Genomic DNA, 27,338 nt, shown 5'->3' with positions numbered 1-27,338 from the left:
TTGATATTCAATTCACCATCATGTTCATGTCAACAGTAGATTATTGGGAAGATTTTTCTAAATGAACATGAATACCTGACAGTTTTGTCAGCTCTGTTTATTAACCTGAGTATATCTTCATTAGGAAAATTAGAAAGAAGTGAAATTCAGACAAATGGATTTATCTTTCCTTGCACTGGTAAAGTACAAACGACTTGTGTGTTGAAGTCAATCCTATTAGACTGGGACTTGGTTTGTGGAGTTATGATGCTAGATTTAATACTCTTCACTTTGCTGTTAACCTTTTCTATTCTGCATTCTTACAAGCATTTACTTTTATGGCTTTTACTATACTATTTTTTTTTTTGAATGGTGACAAAATGAACACAAAGTTTATGTGACAACTTCCATAAGTAAAAAAAAAAAAACTAAAGCTTTTGGAAAAGTATAACACCTATACATAACTGCCAGTCAGACTAATTACAAAGTTAGTAATTCCACAGCTATTGCTCCTATACTCTGCATTTCTTGAGATTTCCTCTTCAAGAGGGGTAGAAACTTCCCACAGGAGTTCATGGGGATAATCAACCCCCCCAGGCACCTGTTCTTTTTTGCACTGCACTGATCCAAAGACCTCCCCCCTCTATCAGTAAAGTGTGAAATGGTATTGCAAAGGTTTGTTGCCTCTGCCCCATGCATAACTGGGGAGATTGATACAGAGGTACCCTTCAACCTGGTCATCTGTCTCCCTTCAGGTGGAGTGAGAACTAGAATCAATACAGATGTTTCCCACAACAGTCCCTTTAAAGAAAGAAGTTTTGAAGAGAACAGCTGATAAAATGACAAATGGGGACTGGGAAGACAGATGGCCACTGCTTACTCAAGTAGTTACTTAATAACCATAATGAAAAATTAGCTGTTTGGTGACTCCAAGGAACAGAATAGACAGATGTTAGGAAAAGTACAAAGGCTGAAGCAACTGAAGAGAGTTTGTGCTTGACTGGCAGCACAGCCCCATGAAGAGCTGTTCGAGAACCTCTATAGCTCAAGAACTGAGGCAAGGGACCAGTTCAGGCTTTTTGGCAGGGCCCTCGAGGTTGCTCTCACAGGTGCAGTCAGAGCTGCAGAGCATGCTGCTTCAGACGGGCTGAAAGCAAGAATCAGGAGTCTGAAACTCTGACATGCAGGCAAATCAGACGTGGGAACAACAGTCGGGGAAGTTCCAGGCATGAAACACGAAGGCAGGCACTTCTGCGGTGGCACAGACCGGTCTGCTGAAGCCAAAGACTCTTTACTACTCTCTCTGTCTTCTACTGCTTCTGTAGTTTAGCATAACTTCTTAACTGTAGGAAGCTAAGTAAGAGTTTACCTACATTGAGTCCATACTTTAAATCATAAAACGACACAAGGTCATTCCTATTTTGTAGCTAGAAAAGCTACAATACAGAAAGCAAAGAGTTCACATAGGCCATAAATGGCAGATCTCGACTAACTTGCTTTCCCAAGCTAACAATAATGCTAACAATGTCTGTATGAAGTGGTACGGAGGGTGGAAAATCATAGCGGTTCAATCCCCATCTGTTGCATTGTTGCAGTCTGAACTGCCACCCAGAATTCATCCACAAGTCATATAATTGAGCCTCCAGAAGTGACAGGACATTATTATTATCCATTACAGATCTATGCCAATGCCATATAAGCAGGATGAAGTTAGTATTTCATACTCAAACAAAAGGACGTGCTCCCTTATCTCCCTAATGACCTAAGAAAGCAAGTGACATAGAAAGAATAGGGGAAGGCTGTCAAACCTACATTTGTATTTCTTCTGTTTGTTAAAGGTGATGTGGTTTGTAATGATTTTAGCTGTCAGCAGTTAAGGCAAGTCATCAGTAGAGCCACAAGCTATCGGCGTATCAAAGCAGCAGCAGTCATGAATTTCAAAGGTGTCAATGCTCTCAAGCAAAATGATCAGTTTTTCTCCTTTGCTTCCTGAAGTGGCATCTCATTTGCATGATAAGTTATCTACTTTGGAAGTGAAATATTTAATATAGTTGACCTTAGTGCTATAGTCTAAAAGTGACCATGATGTACAAAAAAAGAGTTTAGAAGAACTCGTATGAAAAAAACCTTCCAGGAAGGAACATAAAGGCAACTCAGAAAACATAAGGTTAACATTTGGCTATATTAAATGTTTTCTTTTTTTAATGTAGAGCCTCAAAAATGTACCAAAGATTTTATTAGAAAGAAGCGTTGTTCCACTCATGACAAATATTCCCAGATATATCCTAGGTTTATATTCATGATGATAAAATGTTTCTTATCTCCTTTGATTAAATATCCACACAGCCAGTCAGTTTAATGTTTTTCAGCTTTATAATTCTCTTTTACTGAGTCAGTCTGCCACTTTTTCCACTAGCTCTTTGTTTATAATTTATGGTGTCAAGCACCAAGCTTTCACAGCATGAACATTGTACAGGTGCTGGGTCAGGCTGTCAAGCTAAAATACATGCTAATAATTGGTAGCTTTGAAAATCTTGGTCTCTACCTACAGTAGAACATCAGCATGAAGGCTCAATTGTTTTTACAAAATAATCAGGGTTTCAATACTTTTAACGTTATCAACAAATAAATATACAGGATCCTGTCATTTACTTGACAGGAAATAAGTTTTGACTATCTAACCAAAGATCAAATTGCTTTAAAAGATTGGACAGTACGGAGTACTCACCTCTACTATATACAGACTTTGAGCTTTGAATGATATACTTTTAATGCACATACATGGAGATTAAAATTTCAAAGATAACTGAAGAGCATAAAATAGATCTGAGAATGCCATCATTCATGTAGTAAACTCTTATGCTTGGTCTGTTAAAAAACGGGTCTCATTCAACAGTATATAGTTAGCCTCTTCTTTTTTCTTTTGTGACTATATGATGATCTAATTGGAGAAAAGAAACTTTTTTTCTGATTTCACATCAAGAAGAGAAAGTAAAAAGACTGCTTTTCCATATTATTTTAGGATTTTTTTTTTCCAATTTTCTAGAGTGCAAGAGGATTTGGGTATGACGCAGGGAACATTTTTCAATATATCTCTTCCTAGTCCACAGCTCTTTAAATGCCAACAGAAGAAAAAAAATGTTGGAATCTAACAGCATAGCACTAATACTTTTTTAAAAAATAATTAAACAAAAAAACCTTCCTGCTAAAACAGTGTAAAGTAAAAACAGTCACTACTGATATGACTGAAAATAGTATTTTTGGTAACAAGGGGCTATCATGTGTAACACATATGAAGGTGGAAAGCATTTGTGAGACTTTCACTGACCTGAAATGAACACATCTTGGGCATGATGATTTGGCAGGTACAGCATTGCATCACTACTGCTGGAAATGCAGTAGCACTCAGTGACTTAGTTCAAAGCACAGCTTCAAAGGGCTACTTGAGACTTAAGTGCCTGTTACACAACCCAGTGATGCAAGAGGAATGTCACTGAGGATCGCTGGAGTGCTGCCAAGGGACTTTGAAGGCAATGCCAAATATAGACTATGTAATACTACATCCACAGGCTTACTGCAGAATACAGGAACCTTTATATTTGAATGATTATCACAAAGATAATGTTTGAATTATAATTTGCTTTATACCATTTTTCTTCAAAACTTTTTTCTTCCTCTTTTGCCATTCTGTTTGAAATATTTGAGCCCCAAAAATGTGAGAAGGGAACAAAGAGCACAACTGTGGAGACTAATTACTCTATTGAAGGGAAAATAAGGAAAAAAATAAAAATTATTCTTTGCTCCTAACTGAAGACCACAATATAGTGAAAATGCTCAATTTGTTTGGTAAGGCTATCCAGTATATCATAGAATTATAGAACTATAGAACGGCTTGGGTTAAAAGGGGCCTCTACAGATTACCTAGTTCAAATCCCCTGCCATGGGCAGGGACATCTTTCACTAGGTCAGGTTGCTCAGAGCCCCATCCAATCTAGCCTTGAACACTTCCAGTGATGGGACATCCACAACTTCTTTAGGCAACCTGTTCCAGTGTCTCACCACCCTCATCATAAAGAATTTCTTCCTTATACCCAGTCTCAATCTACTCTCTCTCAATCTAAACCATCACCTATTGTCCTGTCACTGCAGGCCGTGATAAAAAAAAAAAAAAAAAAAAAATCTTTCTCCATCTTTCTTATAAGCCCAGTTTATATATCGAAAGGCTGCAATAAGGTCTCCCCGGAGCCTTCTCTTCACCAGGCTGAACAACCCCAACTCTCTCAGCCTGTCTTCACAGGAGAGGCATTCCAGCCCTCTGACCATTTTCGTGGCTGTCGTCTGGACCGATCCTAACAGGTCCATGTCTTTCTTATGCTGGGGGCCCCAGAGTTGTACGCAGTATGGCAGGTGGGGTCTCATGAGAGTGGAGTAGAAGGGGAGATTCACTTCCCTTGACCCACTGGCCATGCTGCTTTTTATGCAGCCCAGGACACAGTTGGCATCCTGGGCAGCAAGCACACATTGCCAGCTCAGGTCCAATTTTTCATTCACCAGGATCCCCAAGTCCTTCTCCGCAGGGCTGCTATCAATCCTCTCATCCCCAGTCTGTATTTTTACTGGGGATTGTCCCCATCCAGGTGCAGCATCTTGCACTTGGCCTTGTTGAATTTCATGAGGTTCACATCAATCTATGTATCTATGTATCTAGTATATACATCTATGATCTAGCGTGAAATAGTCTTTACCAACACAGCAAAGACCAAGCCTGAAAAATTACTATTGGTCCTGTACTTCTTCCCAAGAAAGTCTGTTATATGCAAGTACTTTGAAAAGCATATGAAGAATGCACTTTATGCTCCTCCTTCAGGAAATTCTGTATGTAGTTCATGCAGACACCCTCCTTTAAAGCCTCAACATACACAGTTCCATAGAAATCTTTTGGTTTCACCTTTCATTGAAGATTTTACCAGATGTAATTAAAGCACAGAGAAAACTGGGTTACAGAGTGACCTACAAGAAACATCAACACAAGTTTTTAAATTCTGCTAATGAAGCCTTCCAAAACTGCATATTTTGCTGTTCTAGTTTCCTTTAAAAGAAATACATTATAGCACGGTTACATGCCTGCTTACTGGTATGGGGAAGGGTGGAGCCCTAAATCAGCTTCCTCCTCCTCCAGCTCCTCTGGGGAGCCCTTTGAACCACCGGGCTGTTTTGCTGCAGTGCCTCTGTAGCGCTAGTTGCCGTAAAAGTCACAAACGAAAGAGACAGGAGAAGAATCAGCTAGTCCACCCATCCCTAGATTTGCAGCACTGCAAGTGTCATACAAGTCTTACAGAGCAGATAGTGCAATGGCTTTGTCTTGCCCAAAAATGGTCCCTCCCTGATTTTGAAGGGCGATATCTCTATCTGCATCTAGTTGGGACTACAAAGGATTTGGAAGTAAAGCTGGAGAAATAGAGTGCAGTGTTACCTGCAAGAGATGCAAAGTAGCAAGAAGGAAGATGCACTGTGGAGAGGCAGCAAATCAGTTGCTTGTGGCAAGGCCAGGGGCCGCCCAGATCAACAAACTGTAAGACCAAAGGTCTTAAGGACAGATGTTTTTACCCAAAGATCAAGTGAGTGGATTTGACAGTTAAGGAAAAACCCAGTGAAAGCAGAATGCTGGGCAAACAGCAGTTTGATGAAGGTGGTTAAGGACCAAGAGACTGGCGATGCCTACAGAGCAGAGAATGGATTGAGTGGGTGGACTAGAGCAGTCAGACAATGAATTTTGCAAGAGCATAATGTGAGTTGATAAGGCTACAATGAAACACAGTCTTATGGAGGTAGTGGTAGAGCTTCAGAGGGGCCCAAGGTTGACTGAGGAATCTGAGGGAGAAATGGCTAGCCTGAAGACAAAAATTTGTATGGGAAGACTTGGTGGAAAGAAAGAGGAAGAAAATGTGTTGAACAGCAAAGACAGAACTGGGGTTGTAGGAAAAGGTGGATTGTAGACTACTACACAGTCAGGAAAGGCACTGAAAAGTGGTAATGGATAGACAGGCTGTACTGGAAGACAAGGAACACTGACTCTGTTAAAAGGAAACATGTTTATTATTCTTTGCACATCAGGAATGATGTACAAGTTGGAAAGGGGAGGCAGCTAACAGGTTTTGCACATATTTGCTTTCATTAAGAAAATTTGCCACCAGAATTGTATCTAGAATCCAAAATATATTATCAGTAACTGATTTGTCTAAAATTCTAAATCACAGTCTTTCAAAATGTGGCAATTTACAGGACATACTAAAACTAAAACAACTGAAGCTGTCTTCCCTTCTCATTTCAGACTGCATGATAGAAGCCTGTCTGCAAGAAACAAGGTTTCATTTTCAGTAATGATGGATTTATTCTGGAGTAAACAATATCCTCGATAGAGTTAGCATACATTAAATTAAGACTGATGAATCTAAGAACAGTTTCAGGCCAAACATTTTTTTATTAATTGCATGTATTTTTTTCTACCTATAAAAAGAACTAGTGAGGTTATAATGAGAATTAAATAAGGAATGAGATAGAGAGAACCAGTGTTAAATGGAAATATTTTAGGGCAAAAATTAAGTACACAATTACATCCCTAGTTAAAAAAGCAACTATAAAGGGAGATAACAGCTAAAACTTAATAGAAATTTATTATACATATTTCATAAACCCACATTGATCTGAGGTCTCTCTACCACCATACCTGAGCAATTTGAAATACTGTGCTTGTTACTCTCACTTTCCCACCTGTTCAAAATAGTTCCAAGACTATGAATATAATACTATCTCATGGCAGCTTTCTCTACCCTCTACATGAACGCAATCAATTATTGTTTAATGCTGTTTCCCACCAACAATAAGGAATGCCTTGATCAGAATCTCAGTGTGCTTTTTTGATTGTCCACAGTCCCTTCATTTCCAGTGCCTGCTCTCAGTCAGAACAAGTGATTTAAATCTCATACGTAATTTAAAACAGATGAAGGGGGAATTTAAGAAGTTTCATTCTTGTAAATGCCAAATTTATACCAATGAATATTATCTTTTATATTGCTATACAGCTTAATTTATTTCATCTAAGTGCAATAAAACAGAGTAACTACTGAGTGATCCTAATAGCCAAGCAGAGTCAAATTATGGAAGAAAAAGCTGACATCTGAATTATAATGCATTAAGGTAAAATTACAGCTGAATTTGAGGATAATTTCATTCAATTTGACTTTGAGAATGCAGTACTTCTTTCAGCCTTATTTCAGAATTATACAAACTGAAAAGTGTTTTGAATCTACAAAAATTATGAAATATTATTTGTGTTTTTATAGTTAAGATATTAAATTACTATTTGTGTGGCAACACCATATTGGTAGTGAACATTCTAGTTTATCATGTACATTTTGTTGTATAAATGTCAGAAGTAAATCTGGGTTAGGAAACTGAAACAAGTTGTAAAAAGAGGTTTTGGCTGCTTTAAATAGAGAGCAAAAGAGGTGAGGAAGTGCATAAAAGGCATGCTTTTGAGACAGACAGTATTTAACTGCGCAATTTGTAGCGCAATTCCTCAAAGATTAGTCATGAGACTGATCTTATTTAATATTTAAGTAATGTCCTTGGCCAAAGTAGGCTTGTTCTAATGAGATTTTTTTCATGGGAAAGTTGGGAGGCATTGTCAACACAACTGAAGGCTGGAACACTATGTGGGGTGCTATGGAGAGAGAAGGAATGATTCTTCGTATCTGGGATAATAAAGGAAGAAGGACATTAAATATAAATCATTAGACAATCCAAAGCGAGCGAAGGAGAATTTCTTTTATGAAGTGGGAGCCTAGTGGCAGGACAGAGAAGATAAGACGTGCATATATTAGCTGACGACAAGCCAACCAAGGACCAATCAAACAACATGGGAATGAAGGAGACAAATGCCATCATAGAAAGTGTCAGGTATTTCTAATAAAAATACCACTATTGCACAAAGTAGCACCACAATCTCACCAGCAAAGCTGCACACGGTTCTGGCCACCTTTGTTCGAGAATGCATGGATTAAAATGGGATGAAGAACAAGCAAAGTCAACTGTAACTGTCATAGTGATCAGAAACCTCTTGAATGAGAGATGAAAACAGCATGCCAAAACCCAAAAGAAGAGATACGACTCCTCCTACAATAGTGTAGCTGAATAAAAATCAAGAATGGAAAAATGTTCTGAAGCTTTGGGACAATGACAGCACAAGCGTAAATGAGTAAGCACCAACCACTAATAAATGCAGTTTATAAATGCATTTTAATTTCATAGCACTGAAGTTCAGAACAACCTTCCAATAGCAGCAATGAGGGAACATCACTTAACTAGATTTAAGATGAAAACTAATCATTCTTTTATACAGCATCCTAGGAGGCATTTGCTTGTGGTAACAGAGCTCTTTCCCAATCCTGTGTTCCAGTTACAGTCAACAGAGCCACTCAATGCAGTGTAAACAGTCTTAGCATGCACCACTAATGCAAATATTTTTTTCTGTCAAGAATAATTAAAAAGACCTTTCAATGCCAGTAACGTTACAGTAAAATATTTTCCTTCCCTCCAAGGAAATTAAGCCACTTGCTGAATGATAAACTGACTCTTCCGTTGCAAATTTCCTTTCCTGTCTGAAGCCGATGGTAACTTCCCACCTCCAACCCATTTCCTTTTGGAACACAGTAAAAAGCACTTAAATAATTCTTGAACCCTCTTCACAGAACTACGATATAGATCTTTCTGAACTACTGCATTTATCTTTAACATAAGTCTCCAAAGGACATAACCCACATTATGGACTAATAGCCTGTAAAACTGCATTTTATGAACTGTAGCAGTTTTGAGTAATAAAAATGGAATCAATGGACTCAAGTTGATGACATTTCTTCCCTACCCTACACTGGAATGAATTTATTTTTTTATATTTTTTAAATTATGTACTTTTTAAAAAGCACTAGAACCTGCTTGGAGTCTACAAATCTGTATCCTTACACCTAGAGATGACATATTATTGAACAAATGATTTTTTCCTAGCCAAACTAAACACAAATTTTGTAAATTAGAATATTCATGTAAGAGAGTCAGAAGAACTTGATTTTTTTATCTTCTCTTCCTTCTTCCTATTTTCTTCTCCTCTCCCTTATAAAAAAATGTACTGTTTCATCTCATTATTTGAAAAAAAGGATAGCCCACTGCTATTTTAGGAGCTTTAGTCATAAATTGTATCACTTTACTGCAGTCAAAATCATACCTCTGTTCCTTACAGCTGCGTAAATATGTTTAACTCTGTTCAAAGAATACTACCTCCATGAAGGTCACCAACAAGAATTTTACTTTATTCATAAAGCGTTTCATATCAAGACTATTTCTTAAATTTTTTCATAGTTTTCTCTTAAACCAGATCAAAAACCTTTTAACATATGTTCCACACAGTAAAGGCCCCGAAACCCAAACATTCAAAGCAATTTTTTTGTGCATGCTGAATAACTGTGAAGTCAACGTGAGCTACTACCTGGCAGCTCAAATAATCAGGTCATTTGGACAATGTAGTCACTGAATTTGGTGTAATCACATCTCATTTGGACATAAGAGCATTGGATATCAGAAAAGAAAAAATCCCTTAGGTCAAAGACTCAAGCATCCATAATCACAGTTAAAAGTTTAAATACATTAGTGCAAAAGAATGAACCGTTCTTCAATCTCTATGCACAGCTTGAATATCTACTCACTAACTTTTTCCTTTCCTAAACACACTATAAAAAAAGACGACCCTTAACTAAGCAGATGCTTAACTGAAGAGTATTATGAAGAAACTGCCCATAGCAGGACTTTTTTTTTTTTTTCTTTTTTAGGATAGTAGTCCTTATGAACCTAGTGAGTGTATTACATGCTACAGCAAAGGAAAAAACTCTCCAACCACGAATTACTTTGGCAGTCTCATCTGACCTGGAGAGGTAGAAAATTCTCATCTGCTTAGATGGTGGCAATTGGTTTTACTCTGAGAATGCAAGACACACAAACCTGTCACCTGCAAAGAGGTTTCTCCTTATATAACACATCAGAACACTCCACCCAACCCCGGTATTAATTTTGACCAATTTTCAAGGTTTCAAAGGCAAAACAGAAGTCCTACAGTAGAAAGGAAAAAAAACCCAACCAACTAACAAGCTTCTGCTTAACAGCAATAACCCCAAACAGACAATTCTGCTCCACTGTCTTTCTCTTCCATTCCCAGCCTTTGACACTGCTTTGATACACTTTGATATTGGGATCATTCACAATCCATAACATCAGCACGGTCCAGTAAATACCTGCTACTTAGATCTGAGTTCTGTGATGCAGCAACTCCATTTCTACCCATTCCCGTTATGCCTTTTATATAAACCAAACATTGTACCTTTGAATTACAGTGTATCCTTAATTTTATTTACGTAACAGAGTACAGTTCCACGTGACTCACTTCAGCCATCCTTGATGCAAATGGACATATAGTATGTTACTTTTCCGCTGTCAAAAAATTTTGCTACTTGGGGAAAAATTTTGCTACTTTTGCTACTTCATTCATTCCTACTTCTGGAATTTCAGGTGAATTAATGGGACCTTCCAGCTTCATAGCAGGAATCCCTTACATGAATAATCTGATTCCACCAACACTGACATATGTAGTTATTAAACCACCTAGGAGCTGGTAAGGAGACTGTACAGAACACTAATGTAAATTATCTGCTAACAGAGCACATTGTCAACTCCTGTTCTGAGGTGTCTGTACAAGTGAAGAAGATACTTAGGCCAGACATCTCAACAGGGTTCTCACAATGACTTTTTTCTCAAAAGGACACGTCACTTTTATTCAAGAAACACGGAAATAATACTGACAGCTAAGGAGAGAAAACAAAGAAAATGACCAGGATCTATATTAATGCAACCAAGTCCCCAGTCATGATTTAGTGATTTTCTCAAAACCCAGCAGCTGTAGTGGGCTATTACCCAAGAACCTTGGTTTTTTATCTCTGGCTAGATGGAAAAGTTTGAAACCATCTACCACATTTTGCAAGACGAAAGAAATAAAAAGAACTCTACTGAAGGCTCTACTTCTGACTCTGCCTCACAATATTTGGAAGTTTATTAAAACCTACTGGTATGTGCATTTGATTTCTATCACCAACTTCAGCATGGCATCATTATAGTATACTGGCCATTATAAAATTCCCATTCTCTATTGTGTGCCTTGTGATAACTTCTTGAGTCACAGTTCATCTAGAAGCCATTGTGTTTCTCTGGGGCAATAAAATGAATATATAGGATGTATATTCATTATGTGATTATAATCTCTCTAGCTTTGGTCTTGGTTTTCTGCTCTGATACCCAAATGGTCCTGCTGTCCTTTCCTACACCTCCCTTTAAGAAAGTCACAGTGCCTTTCAGTGACACACAAACCTGTTTCTCTTGAATCTGCACACCTTAATAGTGCGTAGTGCAATTATGTCCTAACTGATTCCTCTTGAAATGATCCTACAGAATGTGTCATAGTGCAGAAATACCTGGAAGAACACTGATTGTTCACAGCTTCATTTTTACCAATGCAGATTTTGATGCTGAAATTATTTATCAATTCAAAATGGCACACATCCACCTATGCCAGTACAGACAGAAGGTTGAAGAGAACAAAATGGATGAAAGAACCCAAATATACTATTATTTGGGTGTTTTTAAATATCATTGCAGAGTTACAGTTTAAAGAAAAAGGTTTAACTCTCTCTCAATTTCTAATCAACTTACTTTCTTCCTCCATGGATGTTCTTTCCCTGTCCAGGTCCTTTAAGTAAATGCAATGGAAAGCTACTACAGGTAATGCTGGGGCTAGGAAGAGACAAGCCTGAGTGAAACAGAAACATTCACAGCTCAAATTCAGATTGCTTAGTGATCTGTTTTGTTGATTCACAGAATATTTGAGGTTGGAAGGGACCTCTGGAGGTCATTTTGTCCAAACCTCTCTGCTCGACCAGGGCCACCTACAGCAGGTTGCCCAGGACCGTGTCTTGACAGCTTCTGAATATCTCCAGTGTGGCAGACTCCAAAAATTCCCTGGGCAACCTGTGCCAGTGCTCAGTCATCCACACAGTGCGGTGTTCTCAAAACCACCATAGTGTGGTTGAGAACCACCAGAGCGTAGAGTTTCTCAAAACACAAAGAAATGTTTCCTGATGCTCAGACAGCACCTCCTGTCTTTCAGTTTGTGCCTGTTGCCTCTGCTCCTGCCACTGGGCACCGCTGAAAAGAGCCTGGCTCCGTCTTATTTGCACCCTCCCTTCAGGTATCTATATACACTGATAAGATCCCCCTAAGCCTTCTCTTCTCTAGGCTAAAGAGTCCCAACTCTCTCAGCCTTTCCTTATAGGAGAGATGCTCCAGTCCCTTCATCACCTTCATGGCCCTTCACTGGACTCTCTCCAGTACGTCCCTGTCGCTCCTGTACTGACTGTTAAGGGAGAAGCCGCTGCCCGAGCAGTCACACACGGATCAAGGAGTTGCAGGTACACCACCGCAGGCTTTAACTGCGGCGGGCGAGTCCAGCGAGCCGACGGGTGCCCCTTCCGACCCCTCGCACACACACACTCGGGTGCTGCCTCTTCCCTCGGGCTCCACCCTAGGTTCCCTGAAGCAGAATCTCTAATCAAGGCCTTCAAAATAAAAAGCGTAATCTACTCTATCTATGGCGCACAAATTTAGACAGCTCAAGCTGGGTGCCTCCAGAGAGGGGCCTCAAACACTACAATCTCTGGGCAATTATACCCTTACAATCTAAGTTTTCACCCCTCACACCATATTCTGGTCCAAGAGTAATATTTGGGTCCGGGTTCTTCTCTGTCATTGGGTCCTCTTCCTAACCTCTAGGTGGGTTCTTTTTCTTTCCTGTTTTTTTAGGCCAGGCTTTTCCTGACTCAGACTGGGTCTGGGGCTTTCTGAATCTTCTTATTCCTCCAATCAGAGAATAGGTCAACATGAAGCAAAAGCATTAAGCAAGCTACAAGTTCTGCTTCATCATGAATGACTACTTCTAAGCAGCTAAACAAAGTCCTTAAAGGCCTCCAAAACATATTAACAGCCTCTCTAATTTATATACATTTGTCATGGTTTAACCTCAGCCAGCAACTAAGCACCACGCAGCCACTCACTCACTTCCCTCCACCCAGTGGGATGGGAGAGAAAATCCAGAAAAGTAAAACTCATGGGTTGAGATAAGAACAGTTTAATAGAACAGAAAAGAAGAAACTAATAATGATAATGACGACACTAATATGACAGCAGTAATAATAAAAGGATTGGAATGTACAAATGATGCACAGTGCAATTGCTCACCACCCACCGATCAATGCCCAGTTAACCCCCGAGCGGCCATCCCCTGCCCCCACTCCCCCCAGTTCCTATACTAGGTGTGATGTCCCATGGTATGGAATACCACGTTGGCCAGTTTGGGTCAGCTGCCCTGGGTCTGTCCCCTCCCAACTTCTTCTGCCCCTCCAGCTTTCTCGCTGGCTGGGCATGAGAAGCTGAAAAACCCTTGACATTAGTCTAAACACTACTTAGCGACAACTGAAAACACCAGTGTGTTATCAACATTCTTCTCATACTGAGCACAAAACATAGCACTGTACCAGCTACTAGGAAGACAATTAATTCTACCCCAGCTGAAACCAGGACAACATTTCTGTGCTATTACAGTCTCACAGTCTTATCCCATTATTGCCATGTGCTGTTTATGTCTTGTTCGGGTGTGGTCCACATGCTCAAGTAGCTCAGCTTTGCCACCCTCCACAACACGAGGAGCCCAGAACTGGACACAGTACTCCAGGTGCAGCCTCACCAGTGCCGAGTAGAGGGAAAGGATCACCTCCCTCAACCTGGGGGCAAACCTTTGCCTAATGCAGCCCAGGGTACCATTTGCCTTGGTGTCCTCACCCAGGGCCTTTTCTGCCAAGCTGCTTTCCAGCTGCATGGTCCCTAGCACATACTGGTGCATGGGGTTGTTCCTCCCCAGGTGGAGGACTTGACAGTTCCCTTTGCTGAACTTCATGAGGTTCCTGTCAGCTCATTTCTCCAGCCTCTCCAGGTTTGTCTGGTTGGCAGCACGACCCTCTGGCGTTATCAGCCACTCCTCTCAAGTTTCACGTCATCAGCAAACTTACCGAGGGTGCACTCTGCTGACAAGGAAGTGATCCCTTCACACTGCAAAACTGAGGTTTAAATAAAAAATACAAAAAAGTGCAAATACCAAAGAATCTCCAGTTCTTGAGCAGTAATAACAACACAGTTATTTTCCAAGCTATTATTTGTAAAAGAAAAAGGTATTTATCGGAATTGAAAGGCGGAGAGGCAGGGTTAACAAACCTCTTGGGACTTTTCAGTCACTTTTAGTTATGAACTGGAAAGGGGTTAAATTTTTGCAAAGGCCAACTGGGTGAAAAAGATCAATTTGGTAATCCTGTTGAGAGAGGTAAAAGTACTATTCTGCATTAAAAACTGACTAGGAGGCAAAATGAAATAGGAATAAACAGCTAGATACTGCTGACAAAAACTACATAGCAAGATGAAACAATGCTCTCTATTAGGATCACTCTTTGATATATTTATTAAATGGAAAGGAAGTAACTAAAGACCAGGATCTTCACTCTCTTCTCCCTTAGAAAGCAAGCAAGTCAGGTACAATTATGCTTAAATTGCAGCAGAGTAAAACAACTGTATGGAGGAAGGCAGGACAGAAAATCAGTTAATAAACTATTTTGGACTAATCTAGACATTCAAGCAATTCAGAATTTCATATAACAAAAAAATAATTAAACTAATCAAGTTCCACATAAGACAAACTAGATTGTAAAACATTCAGCCCTCCAGGCTAAAGCCTGAACAATCAGATGAGCTATATGGTAATTTGTTCATTAACCTTTACAATGTATGTACCATGATCCACCTGAACCAAGAATGGAGGTACAAATGCAAATCAGGAAGAAGACTGCCTGTTGTCAGTAAATTTTAACATTATCTATGTGCAGTTCTAAATGTCAACATCTAATCAAGCCTAATCTATTATTGATTTTCTTTTTTTGTTTTCAAAATATCCACCTGTGGCACCAATTTCAATCAGCTTTTACTTCTTGAGGTGCATCTCTCAAGTATAAAATACATCTATCAGACTATAGCTATTAAAAATAATTTCCTAATTTGCTCTAATACAATGGGAACCTACTAATGCTAAGGCTTCAGGACATTACTTAAAATCAAAACTACTTGTTTTGTTACAAAATTAGTAAGGAAAATCATTATTAGTAAAGTGAATAGGCTAAGCATTACCAGAACTTTTGATGTACTGTGGCAACAACAGGTGTGCCATGAGAAAGGAACAAAATGGGAAACTAGCTACAAGTGTGACCTCCATTCTAACTATGGTTACAGCTCACGTTACTTAAGTCTCTCATCTTACAACATAGTCTTTTGCCTTTTCAACATCTTCCAAACTAAAATATTCTATATCAAACCCTATGTTTGAAATGGGCTTCTACAAAAAAAAAATTCAAACAAAACTGTTCAAACATTTCCAAGAGCAACAGAGTGAAAATATGTTTTGCATCTTTACTTAAAGAACACTAGCATTTCTGTAATTTGAAGCATCTTGGTAGACATTCACTGATGTCCTTTACTATTAGCTTACACGTACCTAAGCTCAACATGTTCACTATAGCAATTTGAAATCTTGGCAGTGCCAAAGCTCATCTATGCTTAGTGGATTCCATCCTTAACTCTGCCGATACTGTTACCACAGAGCAACTAAGCATACTCTACACTAAGATTGCAACGCTGCACAAGATGGTCTTTTCATTGTATCTTCTGGCTTCCAAGTCAACAAGTACAGAAAGTTTTCAGGTCTATTGTCTCATCTCATTCAGGGTTCAGAGAGAGTGGAAGGACAAGGAAGACAAACATCCCAAACCAAACGCAGCAAAATGAGGAACGGAACCATGAAAAACAGAAATAAAGAAATTGTGGGCAGCGATGGACAGAAGCCATGTAGCAGAAGAATAAGGTTAAGAAAGGTAAAAAAGAGGAAACAAAGGAAAGGACAACTGAAGTGATAAAAAGAGCCACAGAATGGGAGGTCATGAACATTAGAGCTCTTATGCAACCTAGGGAGGACAACCCTGGTGTGTTACCTGAAAATGAGCCTATTTTACTTGCAAGTTTCAAAATTACTTTGCTGCTTAACATAATGTACTGGCAAGGTGCATACCTTCATTACTGTCTAATGCTTATGTCATGGAAGATAGCATCTCTCTTACCTTAAACAATTCACATCATTTAGTAGAGGATTACACTGTCAATCTAAAGAAACCATCATCCTATGTGAATGGTATGTGAAGAGGGAGAGAAAAATTGAACTTTTTAAAATATAAAAATTGCAGTAGGAAAGGAAATTTCATATGAACTATGTTTTTACACTAATAGGATTAGCAAGTCCTACACTTTAAAGTTAGGAAAAGCCAGAACTGAAGTATTCCCTATGGTTCACAGTCTACATCAAAGATAGCATGTTCCCAAGGCTGTGGGAGTCAAACAGCTCCACGGGCCAGCTGGCCAAGGCTTCTGCTGTGAGGCTGAGGCTTTGACTTCAGGAAGGCTAACACACCAGGTACACAAAATCACAAGAAAGTTTCACATCTTTGATTTGTGTGGTATAAATCCACTTCATCTGCATTTAATGTTTTGACAAACTGAGGTTTGATATATCATGGATTTTAAAAATAGGAACAAAATGTTCCTAGCAGAGAACAACTTTGTTACGTACAGGAAGAAAAAAAAAACAATGAGTTTTGCTGAAGACTACACTGAAAACCAAAGTGTTATTTGCCACCTACAGAGCTCTGAGCACACAAAAAACTAATTCCTTGGAATATGCAGTGGGTGTCACAAACTGGTCACCTAAGCTAAAAGCTTTGGCCTTTAACTTCTCCTTAGTTCAGTGGCTATGAAGACACAGAAGGCTTGCTCAAAAGAATATTGTGAAAAATAACATTTTTGAAGAGATTCGACACTGAAAAAAAACTCTGCATGCAGGCTACTGTTTGCACAGAGCCATGTTTTAAACAATGGCCACAAGAAATGTTGGACTCCTTCCAACCACTAGCATTTATTTCTCTACACTAGATGAGATGCCCTTTAGATAGCCTATAGAAAAACCGAGTATATGATAACATCATTATATTCATTTGCATCAAGAGGAACCATTAACATGATATGGAATACCACCTCATTTCCTGGTTGACTGTTACAATCCCAGACTTCTTCAGAAGCAGTTTTTACAGAATACTGCTCTTTAGTAGACCTTTTTTCTTTGTGCAGTATACACAGTCATTCCTCTTCCTTTGAATACAACACATCGCTTCTAATATATACCATTTTACAAAGGCAAATTCTTACCTTTAGCATGAGTAGTTTCTCCTTATTTCTTAAAGAAGCAAATGAAGCTAATTCTTTCTGAAATTCTTGGTCTGGAAATCTGTAATTTAATGTCGTTTTTTATCATATACCAAAATCACAGGGTAAATGTTCATACTATTGTCTCAGCAGCAACAGAGTTTGGGTCTCCATCGCATCTAATGGCAGTCTGAGTGAGAGTTTGGCCAAGAAGCTTGCATGCGCCACACCTTTCATCATGTTTCTTCATTACTAAATACTAACAGTATTCTTATTTACCTAAATTAAATATTCCTCTAAGAAATAAAGTCCACTAAACTGAATGATTAACTCCAACATAACCCTCTGAGTTGGTGTTCCTACTGTATCATTCTGGCATGTAAGCATTTAGCAACTTCAGCAATACAAACAAAAGCAATCTAACAGACAAAGGTTTTACATTTCCCTTACTCTCCCCTTCAAAGCTCTTCAGCAGACACAACAGAGTATGAAGGACTGTGGAATTTTATATGGTCCCACTATGTTTAGCAGAAAGTGCTGGATTCAAACCACATTTTGAAATATGAGTCCCTCATCCAAATGCTTTTCATGCAGTCCATTTCCAGCCACAAAGAATGGAAGCACTACAGAAAAAATGGCTAGGTCTCCTTTCATATTTTTTTAATATGTCCAAAATATATTTGAACAATTCTAAATTTTAGCACATTTTTTCCCTATAGAATCTTATTTTAAACCAGCATCTGGAACCCACTGGCAAAACCGGCCTGGGAAGTTTCAGAGAGATAATCACTTTTACCAAGATTAAAATGCTAGTGCCTTATTTTATGGAACGCTTTCTAATTCATTCTTTTATTCCTTTATTTTAAGCTAAGAAGCAACCAGCAGCCAGAGAATACAAATTACAGCAGCAAGTGTACTCTAACCAAGGGTCCCCAGCCAAGACAAATCACTCATTACATGCATCAATGATACTGTTTGCTATATGTGACTTTTCCCCTTTTGTTCTAGGTGCAGAAGCCATTAAACGGATTGAGACGGTAGAGCTCCCAGTAAATACACCTTTTACTACCTCCTCATTCTGTGTGTGTACCTTCACAGTGGTTTGTTACAGATGGTGCCTACTGCCCACCTTTCTTTTTGCATAGACGTGACACAGCACTGATTTTACTCTAAGCTAAAACCTGTATAATTTCAAAAACCCGTTGGGATGAAGGAATGTTGTATTACAAATGCAGTTAACATATCTGTATATTAAAGTGTTCACTCTGGATTGCTGTGCTTATGTCAGTGCTTCTCACATAAGTATTGTTTATGCTAACCAACAGAGCTGCACCGACCTATGAGGAGCTGCTGTGAATTTAGCCCTCATTAATCCGGTATTGCTCTTTTTGGAGAACCTCTCAGTAAACACTAGACACTTTCAAAGACTGTCTGAAATTCAATCAACTTACAACAAATAAAACCACCTATCTTAGGAGGAAAAATCTCTATCAGCTTCTTACACACCTACCTAAACACAAACCAAGAATTTCTATTAAATTAAAGAGTATTACACCCTTAAATTCTTGTTTCTTCCTAGAGACTTTAAGTAGAATCTTAAAGTACAAACACGTACAACACGGGGGACAGTAGAAGAGAGAAAAAGGGAAAGCAGGTGAAAGGAGAGAAGACGACAGACCTTTTCCATGTTTCTTACGCTGGGACTGTTTTGTATGAGCTGGTGCAAGGACGAGAGATCCATGGATAGAGGCCAGCCCTGGTCATCTATCTCGCTCTACAGCAGTACCCTGGAGACTGTGTGGGCTTCTCTGTTGCATCAGCCCCCCTCAACTCCCACGTTTTCCAGAAGAGTATTTCAAGCAACATTAACACCACAGTTAAGGAAATGTTAAGGGTCATGAAGCTGGTGACCAAATGAATGAAGCATGGCCTTCCCTGGTGGGTAATACAAACAAAATCAGGATTTAATCTTTGCTCCGAATTTCAGTTTGTCTCCTTCTTTGCATAGAGATAAATCACAGTAAAACAGAACTTTGAAACATGGTGTAGCATTTGGGAGAGAAGAGTATGTGGGGGGAGTTAGGGATAAAAGCTTGAAAACATTGTGATCATTTAAAAATGGATTTTATAATATCCTATTCCTTATAGATTTCCAGAAAACAGGAAAAGGGTCAAATCTGAAGTTCTTTATTTTGATTCACTTTGTTTCAAGTCTGTGTTTGACATTCATACTTTGTTATGATTTTTAATAATGAAATGTTTCTAGGGTTTTGAATTAAGATTTCAGAACTGTTGTTAAATGTGAATTTCACCTTTTTATATAGAGAGACAAAATACATTTTAAATCCTCAGATTATTCTACAGAAAGGAAATTTTATTTTCAATCTAGATAAAACTTCCTTATAAAACATGTTTTTTTAATTTTAAAAACCTGACTCTATTGGACTGTCAAAATAAATGTCAGTGAAGAATATTACAGCATTTTTTAATCTAGTCTTAGTTTAAAGATCAAAATACCCCTACTTTCTTTAAATACACATAATAAAGCCTCAATAATTATGTGTTTAGAATGTGAATAGATTCACAAAACAAAGGAATAGTATCTGCTGGCTTAAAGGTTGAGGCATACTGTGATATACTGTAAAATAATTGTTTAAAGAGCATTAAACTACTATGTACAGTATCATAAAGGGGGGGAGCCACCCATACATTGTTAGGGTAGTGGGGTTTTTATTATCTATAAAAATATCTAAAGCATCATAAAAAACCTCCACTGATTAAAATCAATACATCTTTAATTATTAAATTATCACCATGAAGTTGTTCAGCAAATTCATGGGTTTTTACAGGATGAGAGAATTTAGTCCAAACACAGAGACTCAAGACAGTAAGTGATTGAAATGCTAGCATACGGGAGTATTATGTTGTGGGTAAGGTAAATTAGCAAAATTTTCATACTGACTAGGAAAAACTTTAAGGGTTTCTGTTTTGAGTTTTGTTGGGAAATTGGTACTTATGTTACAAATGGATGCTGGATTAATTGAAGTGACTTGTCTTTAATGTCTACCTATTTTGAACAGACTTGTTCTTAAATGTGGGAATGATCAATAGCCTACCTATAAAAAAAAAAAAAAGGCGTTGCAAGATTGATAATGAAAGCATCTTTGGAACTAGTATAAGGATTGCTGGAGTAAGTGTAGACTGCAAGACTAAGGGGATTACAAGAGAAATGAACCAGCTGAAGATAATTTCACTATTAAATTTTACAAGCTTTTGTATGGTCTGGAAATATTCTAGCATCATTACAACAGAAGACATAGTGATGATTACTTTAAGGAGTAAGTACAGAAATGGAAAGGGGTGTTTACAAATGCATTTTAAAAGCCCTAAAAATAATTATTAAAAAAATATTTAGATCTTTAGGTTTTTAACAGGTCATACAAACCTATTCCAAGTAAGAAAAGCAAACATTACTAGAAATTTCCTGAATTTTACACAAGTTGCCAAGATAGAGGTTCACAAACCCAAAAAAGATAAGGAAGTGGCACTCAACAATTAGAAAGTAATCTAAGAGAAAGATCTGGGGAATCATTTTCTCATAAAGTTGAGTAAGTTGATTTGTATAGACCAGAAAAAAATCCTGCAAACAATTTCATGTTTTTATCATGCAACAGAAATCTTCTTTTCAGTGGTAATTCTCAGTTCCAACACCTTACCATAAAGATTGTCCTATCATTTACAAGTTCAAAACCAGCTTCTGAAGATGCATCGTTCACAATAGATAGGGGGTTCTGTTGACCCCTCCTGCATGATAACATGGTTCCTGGAGGTCAGGATAGATTTTTGGACAAATAATTTCTTTCCCTACTTGTCTATTTCCATACTAGTTACCATTCTCTCTCTCTCTCTCACCGAATTCAGCATGTTAACAGGCATAACAAACAAAAGGCCAGCCTCTTCTTTGTGTCAATGTCAAGTTAGAGAAATCCAGCAATCCTAATGGAAACATTCCATCTTACACACACAGCTGGAATAAGAATATATCTTAGCATAGCTATGCCATATTGGGATATAAGGCCAATAAAATGCTTCTCATATTGCACCTGCATATCAGTTTCTAAATATTGCTAATCAGTTTAAGGAGATTTTAAACATGTTTGGCTTTTCATTTAAAAAATATTTAGCCAACAAATTGGACACTAACTTACTCTATATCTTACCAGCATACAATTTACCGAACTTTTACACTTTTTCTAAAATTCCCAAGTGGGAAGTCTAACACCAGATACCCTAAACAAACTGTCAAGCAGAGTTCAGATCCAAGTAATTAGATCTAAAAATACATATCTGGAAACACAGAGGAGATTTCTGTAAGGGAAAAACCCCTCAATTTCCTGCATGCTTTTTCCTTCTCTCATTTGTAAACTATTTGACTTGCCAACAGAAGTATTGTCTGGCCAAAAATTAACTGTTAAATTCATAGGAGGATATGAATGGTCATTCTGGATCAAACCCAAGGTATATCTGATCCAATACTGAAGGCCAGCTTGAGAGCAGCCAGCAGCAGATGCTTTGAAAAGGACCTCAGAAGAGCAGGCAGATGCAGGACAGTCATCCTCTCTGCGCTGGTGTCAGTCTGGTTTCTAGGAACTATGCTGCCTGTTTCCTGATGCAGGCAAGATGCTGGCTGGAACTGAAAACACTGCTCTCCGAATAAACCGTGAGAGATGGAAAAAACACTGCTCACTAACTGTCAACTATTCTCTTCAGTTTGTTTTTCCCATACTTCATTACAACATTTAGCTTAGATTTTTACTTGCCTCCTTTCTCAACAAGGCCAAGTTGTATACTTTTGGAAACACTTTAGTTCCTCCGTGGTGTTTTCACACCCTCAAATTACATGAGAGCTACTGTACTGACTTGGTTTTAAATCGTATCTCCTTAAACTATACATTTTTAATATTTCCATGCCAATCATTCTCATTTGTCCAAAACAAATTAACAAAATAGCCAAACAGCAGTCAGTACTGCCAAATACAACACCAGGAATATATCATGAAGCATTAACTGCAAAACTGTTCATCTCATACCTATGGTATACGCATTGAGCCTTTCGGATAACAAGTCATTTCATGCATATCTAAAACTGCAGAGGTTCCAAAGTCTTCATTAACACTCAAGTCTATATGGATGTGGGACGCACAGGTAAAAATATTTTTTAAAAATTCTTAATAGCTTTAAAGTAAAATATGATTTTGCTTATGACTATCTATACACTTAAAAGGGAATGACACACTTTTACTGCAAGATTTGTTTATTTAATTTTCTCATTTTTCCGTAATGATGTAAATACTCACTAAAAATACTAGCTGGACAACTGCAAAGCAGAATCCACCAGGACAAGTACCATACAGGCAGCAGCACAGCCTTCTTCTGCCTTAAGTCCTCAAAGTAAGAGATATCCTCTAGCAGTAAAACACCATTCTCATTCAGAGAGAAGTTCAGTCTCTACAGACACTTAGTCCTTGGTCTCCTTATTGCTACAGGAAAATTCTGAGTGCTGTATTCAGAAAGAGTGCTTATCTGTGATGGATTGCACTTATGTAAAAATAAATATGTGAATAAAAATAAGCCAACTTCTTTGAACTGATGAATAACTCAAGGTCATTAGTAATCTGTCTGAGATTTTAATACCAGAATCAAAAAGCTTTATTACCTACTTTGAGCTACCTAATTTACATCAAGTGTAATCATTGTGAAAATAAAGGCTATACAAGTTTCGGCACTGACATTTGACATTATTTCTTGCGTCAATTTTTTTCTAAGAGGAAGAAAATGAATACAGGTGCCTTTTAGAAGGAAGCATAAAAAGACCAACCTTGCATAACCTGACAAGATGTATCAGTACCTGGCAACTGAAAAAGCAACAACTTCCTTTTACAGTTCACTGATAGACATGACACATTATAAACTCTGCAACTTCTACAGTTTACTTCAGAAATTGTCTGGTGACACACAACGCAGATACAGTTTGCAAGAAGCCAGGGTAGAAAAATTCTTTCTGGTTTACATATACATGGAAACATACATGCATGTATGCTTAGCACAGGATACCTTCAAACTGTTACCTGACGTGACCTTTATCTTAAAAGCTCATACATGTTTTACCCAAAGAAGTTCACAGCTCAGATGCTATTATCTGTATTTTTAGGTTTGAGAGTAATTGTCCAATTCATTTGTGTTCTGGCAACCAAGCACCAAACATAACAACATAGGCTGAAATCTTGCATAATAATGCAACTTGTTCATAACTGGATGTCATGGACAACTAATGAAAATTTAGATGAACACACAAGCACTCACCCTACACCATTAATTGAGGCTTATATTTCAAGCAGTTGTTTGAGACTGCAGCGGTACGTTGTTCCTATGCAGCTTTATGGCCTTGGCTACCTACAGGGTTTTTCTTAGCAGTAAAAACCAGCCCTTGGCATGGTCATAATTTGTTTTTTAACTTACCACTCCATTAAGATGAATGAGTAAGTTCACTTCCTTGTCAATAGTATTGTTTGTGTCTTCTTTGCTACAGATACTGTAAGACACCACGCATTGATTTACTGGGTGAAGAATGACAACCTGAATGTCTTGGAACTATATATTAAAAAAAAAAAAAAAAAAACACAAAAAAACAAACCCTCTTTCTTTCTGAGGAAAACAAAAAGATTAATTCCAACATAGTAATAACAATGATAATTTATAAAACTGTAGTATATTAATTCTCTGAAAATCATTCTTTGATAACAGGAAATAAGCCATTGAGAATGAAGTGGAAGGGCTGTCTGTTTACCAAGTGAAATTAATAAACTTATTCCCCTTCCGCCTTTTTGACCCAAACTGTCAAGAAACCCAAACAAAACATTCCTTTGCAATTTAGTATTAATGTTGGTATGTTTGTAAATACAAAATAGAAGACCAAATCTATCAGATAGTAAAGCCAAGCTAAGTTATAATTATTAGTGAAAACCCAACAGCAATCATGTTTCCAAGAAATACATTCTGAAAATATCACCTTATGAAAATTTAAGGGATTTTTTTTTCCTCAGTTAACTGCACAAGCTTTCAAAAAAAATTCTTCACAGGTGGGATTCCAAATGTTAGTAACTGGTATTTTAAATTTATACGTTTAAGTGTTTACACAATGGTCAACTTCTTTATTGTACTCATTTTCTTTCATCCAATTCCTGGATTTAGAGAAAGTCATCATTAAAAGTAGACTCTTTTGCTAGCATTTTATTAATCAGGTGGGGGGGTGCGTTTTGAAGCACCTGTATTGATTCAGTAAATTTTCAGTTCACCTGTCTTTTGTTGAGATACACTTATTATTTGACTTCTATGGTACAATGACAGTACCAAAAATAAGAAGTCTCTTGCTTTATTGAAGTTTTGAAACAAAGTGCAGAAAGAGAAGTTATTCAGAAGTTAGGTAATTCATCAGTACTCTATGCAGCCAATATCTCAATACCTGAACTTGCTGGGAAAAGTTATGTCATCATCAAAAAAAACGCTTCATCCTTGACAGACTTTTCTTTGGGCTAAACTGTTTTGGTAACTGTTTTCCCCATTTTTCACCTGCTTTTTAAAAATACTATTTAAATATTACTAATTTAACCCCAGGAACACAAAATACTAGTTTAGAAACCTAATCTAAAAATTCTTTGATGCATATAGGGTGTCTTGGTTATTCTATAACACACGCAAACAGATTTTTTTTTTAAGCCGCATTCATGTGTCCTGTTAGGCCTTGTGGTAAGGTAGCAGACATTAGCCCGCACTAATGAGAGTGACATAAAAGGAAAACTGTTCTCTGCTACTCTGAAACCGATGTCTTCAAATCATGAGTAAGGGCAAAATCTAATACAGCATTGATATGACTGTATGTTGTACAACTACAAAATGAAATTGTTCATCACATTTAGTGTAGAAGAGGTAAAGGTATAATACTAAACTTGGAACGTCCCTGCCATAACTGACCCCGATTGCTCGGGGTATTTGTGGCCGTACTACCATATTTTCCTACTTTCTAGATATTTTATTCCTTCTTCTTACTGTTAACACATATAGATACAATGAACACTGAAAATGGGTTGTAAAACAGACATGTGAAAATATATGAACTATATATTTGACAGTACTCTACAACTAGAAACAGTTTGTTTTCTCTGATCATTACTTTCCACCCTAGCCATTTTCAGCGCTCCTTTCAATATGGGAACAGAGGCATCCTACGTCCTCCACAACTTAAGTGGAGAGATGTGCATTAAACGAACACTTAAGGAAATGCTCTGCTCTGCTCTATCCAGGTGTTTGATAAAATATAACATGATGTTTCACAAGCAGCTATGGGGTTTATTTCAGGTCTTCCTAATAAAATTTGATATCCTCCGGATGTGCTATGCATTTTTATTTCTATTTTTTCTAAATAGGATGATTCGCTTCTCAGTCTCGAGGCATTTTTCTTAAATGCGCACATCACAACCTAAAGAGAATTAGACTACTGTCTTCAGTAAGACCTGATGAGCATGCACCTCCGACAAAGACTTTAAATGGGATAATATTTTTTTTTTTTTTTTTGGCGGGGACGGGGGGGGGGGGTGGCAATCAGACCGTAGCACGTCAAAATTAGTTGTTAAGGACAGTCAGGCACCTCTGAACAGTTCGCTGACGAGCACCAATTCCTGTGAACGCGCCGTGAGCTCTCTCAAGCCCCTTCTGAAGATGCTTTGCGGTCGGCAGGAGTAAAGTAAAACCTTAAAACCACGTTTCAAGTAAAAAGGCGCTACCGCTCCACCTCGCCGGGAGGTAACTTTCGGTGACCCGCTGCTCGGTCTCAAGCCCCGGCGGCGGGGGGTGACAGGGCAGAGCCCGCAGGCGCCCCGCTACCCCCGGCAGCCGCCGCGGTTCCTCCCTGCCCCCGGCGCCGCTCGGCGGGGGGACGGCACAGCTCGCCCCTCCCGGGGGCGGCAGCAGAGCCCCCGCCCGCCCCGCGCTCCTCTCTCGCCGAACACCCAACTTTTGCGGGGTCGCAGGCGGCAGGAGGGGGGGCGGCCGCCGGGCGGCGACCGTCCGCCGCGCCCGGCCCCGCGCTGCCTCTGCCCCCTCAGGCGGCCGGCAGAGGCCGAGCTACCGAGAAGGGCCGGCGGCAGCACCGCGCCCCAACGCCCCGCCACGGCCACCACCCCGCTTCCCCGCGGCGGCGCCGGCGCTGCCGGGCGCACCTGCGCCGCCCCCCCCCCCCCCCCCCGCCCCGCCGGCGGCCGCCAGCTCGCCGGCCCCTGGCGCTCCGCGGCCGCCGGAAAGTTGGCGGGAGCCCGCCCGCTCCGCACCCCCCCGGCCGCCCTTACCGTGGTTGCTGGCGACGTGACCGGCGGCGGCGGCGGCGGCGGCGGGGCGCGCTGTCAGCAGGGGGAGGAAGAGGCCGACGCTCCAGAGCAATCCCCTCACCTCACAACACCCCATGGCTGGTGCCCGCCGAGCGCCCCGCGTCCGAGCGCCCCGCGTCCTCGACCCGCCGAGGCTCCCCGTCCTCCTTCAGGCCAGCGGGGAACGCCGCCGCGGCGCCCCCGCCCGCCGCGGTCCGGTGCGGCCCGGCGGGCTGCGCTGCCTGCACTGCCGCCGGGGGCTGCGCCGGCCGGGGCGGGCGCATCCACCGGCGGGGTCCCGGGGCAGGGCGGCGGCCCGGAGGGCGAGGGCGGGCGGGGGCGCCGGGAACCCCCCGCTGCCGCCCTGCCGCGAGGGGCGGCGGCACTGGGAGCCGGGAGAGCTCCGGCAACTTCGAGGCGGCGGCGGCCGCCGGGGGGCGGGGG

The 27,338-nt window shown here is 39.6% G+C and overlaps 1 protein-coding gene across 7 annotated transcripts in view; it reads right to left on the bottom strand.

Moving 5' to 3' along the window:
* Positions 1-27,124, bottom strand: part of LOC126049027 (ephrin type-A receptor 6) — a 516,299-nt gene extending 489,175 nt beyond the window's left edge. For all 7 annotated transcript variants that reach the window (XR_007509078.1, XM_049824756.1, XM_049824759.1 and 4 more), the window contains exon 1: positions 26,877-27,124. Coding sequence is in view for 6 of the 7 variants with exons in the window: in XM_049824756.1 (XP_049680713.1) it covers positions 26,877-26,991 (115 nt within the window). In the remaining variant the exon portion in view is untranslated. The remainder of the gene's footprint in view (positions 1-26,876) is intronic.
* Positions 27,125-27,338: the final 214 nt, after the last annotated feature.

Source organism: Accipiter gentilis, chromosome 21, assembly GCF_929443795.1.
Source record: "Accipiter gentilis chromosome 21, bAccGen1.1, whole genome shotgun sequence".
NCBI lineage: Eukaryota > Metazoa > Chordata > Aves > Accipitriformes > Accipitridae > Astur > Astur gentilis.
This window is presented reverse-complemented; position numbering and strand designations above follow the sequence as displayed.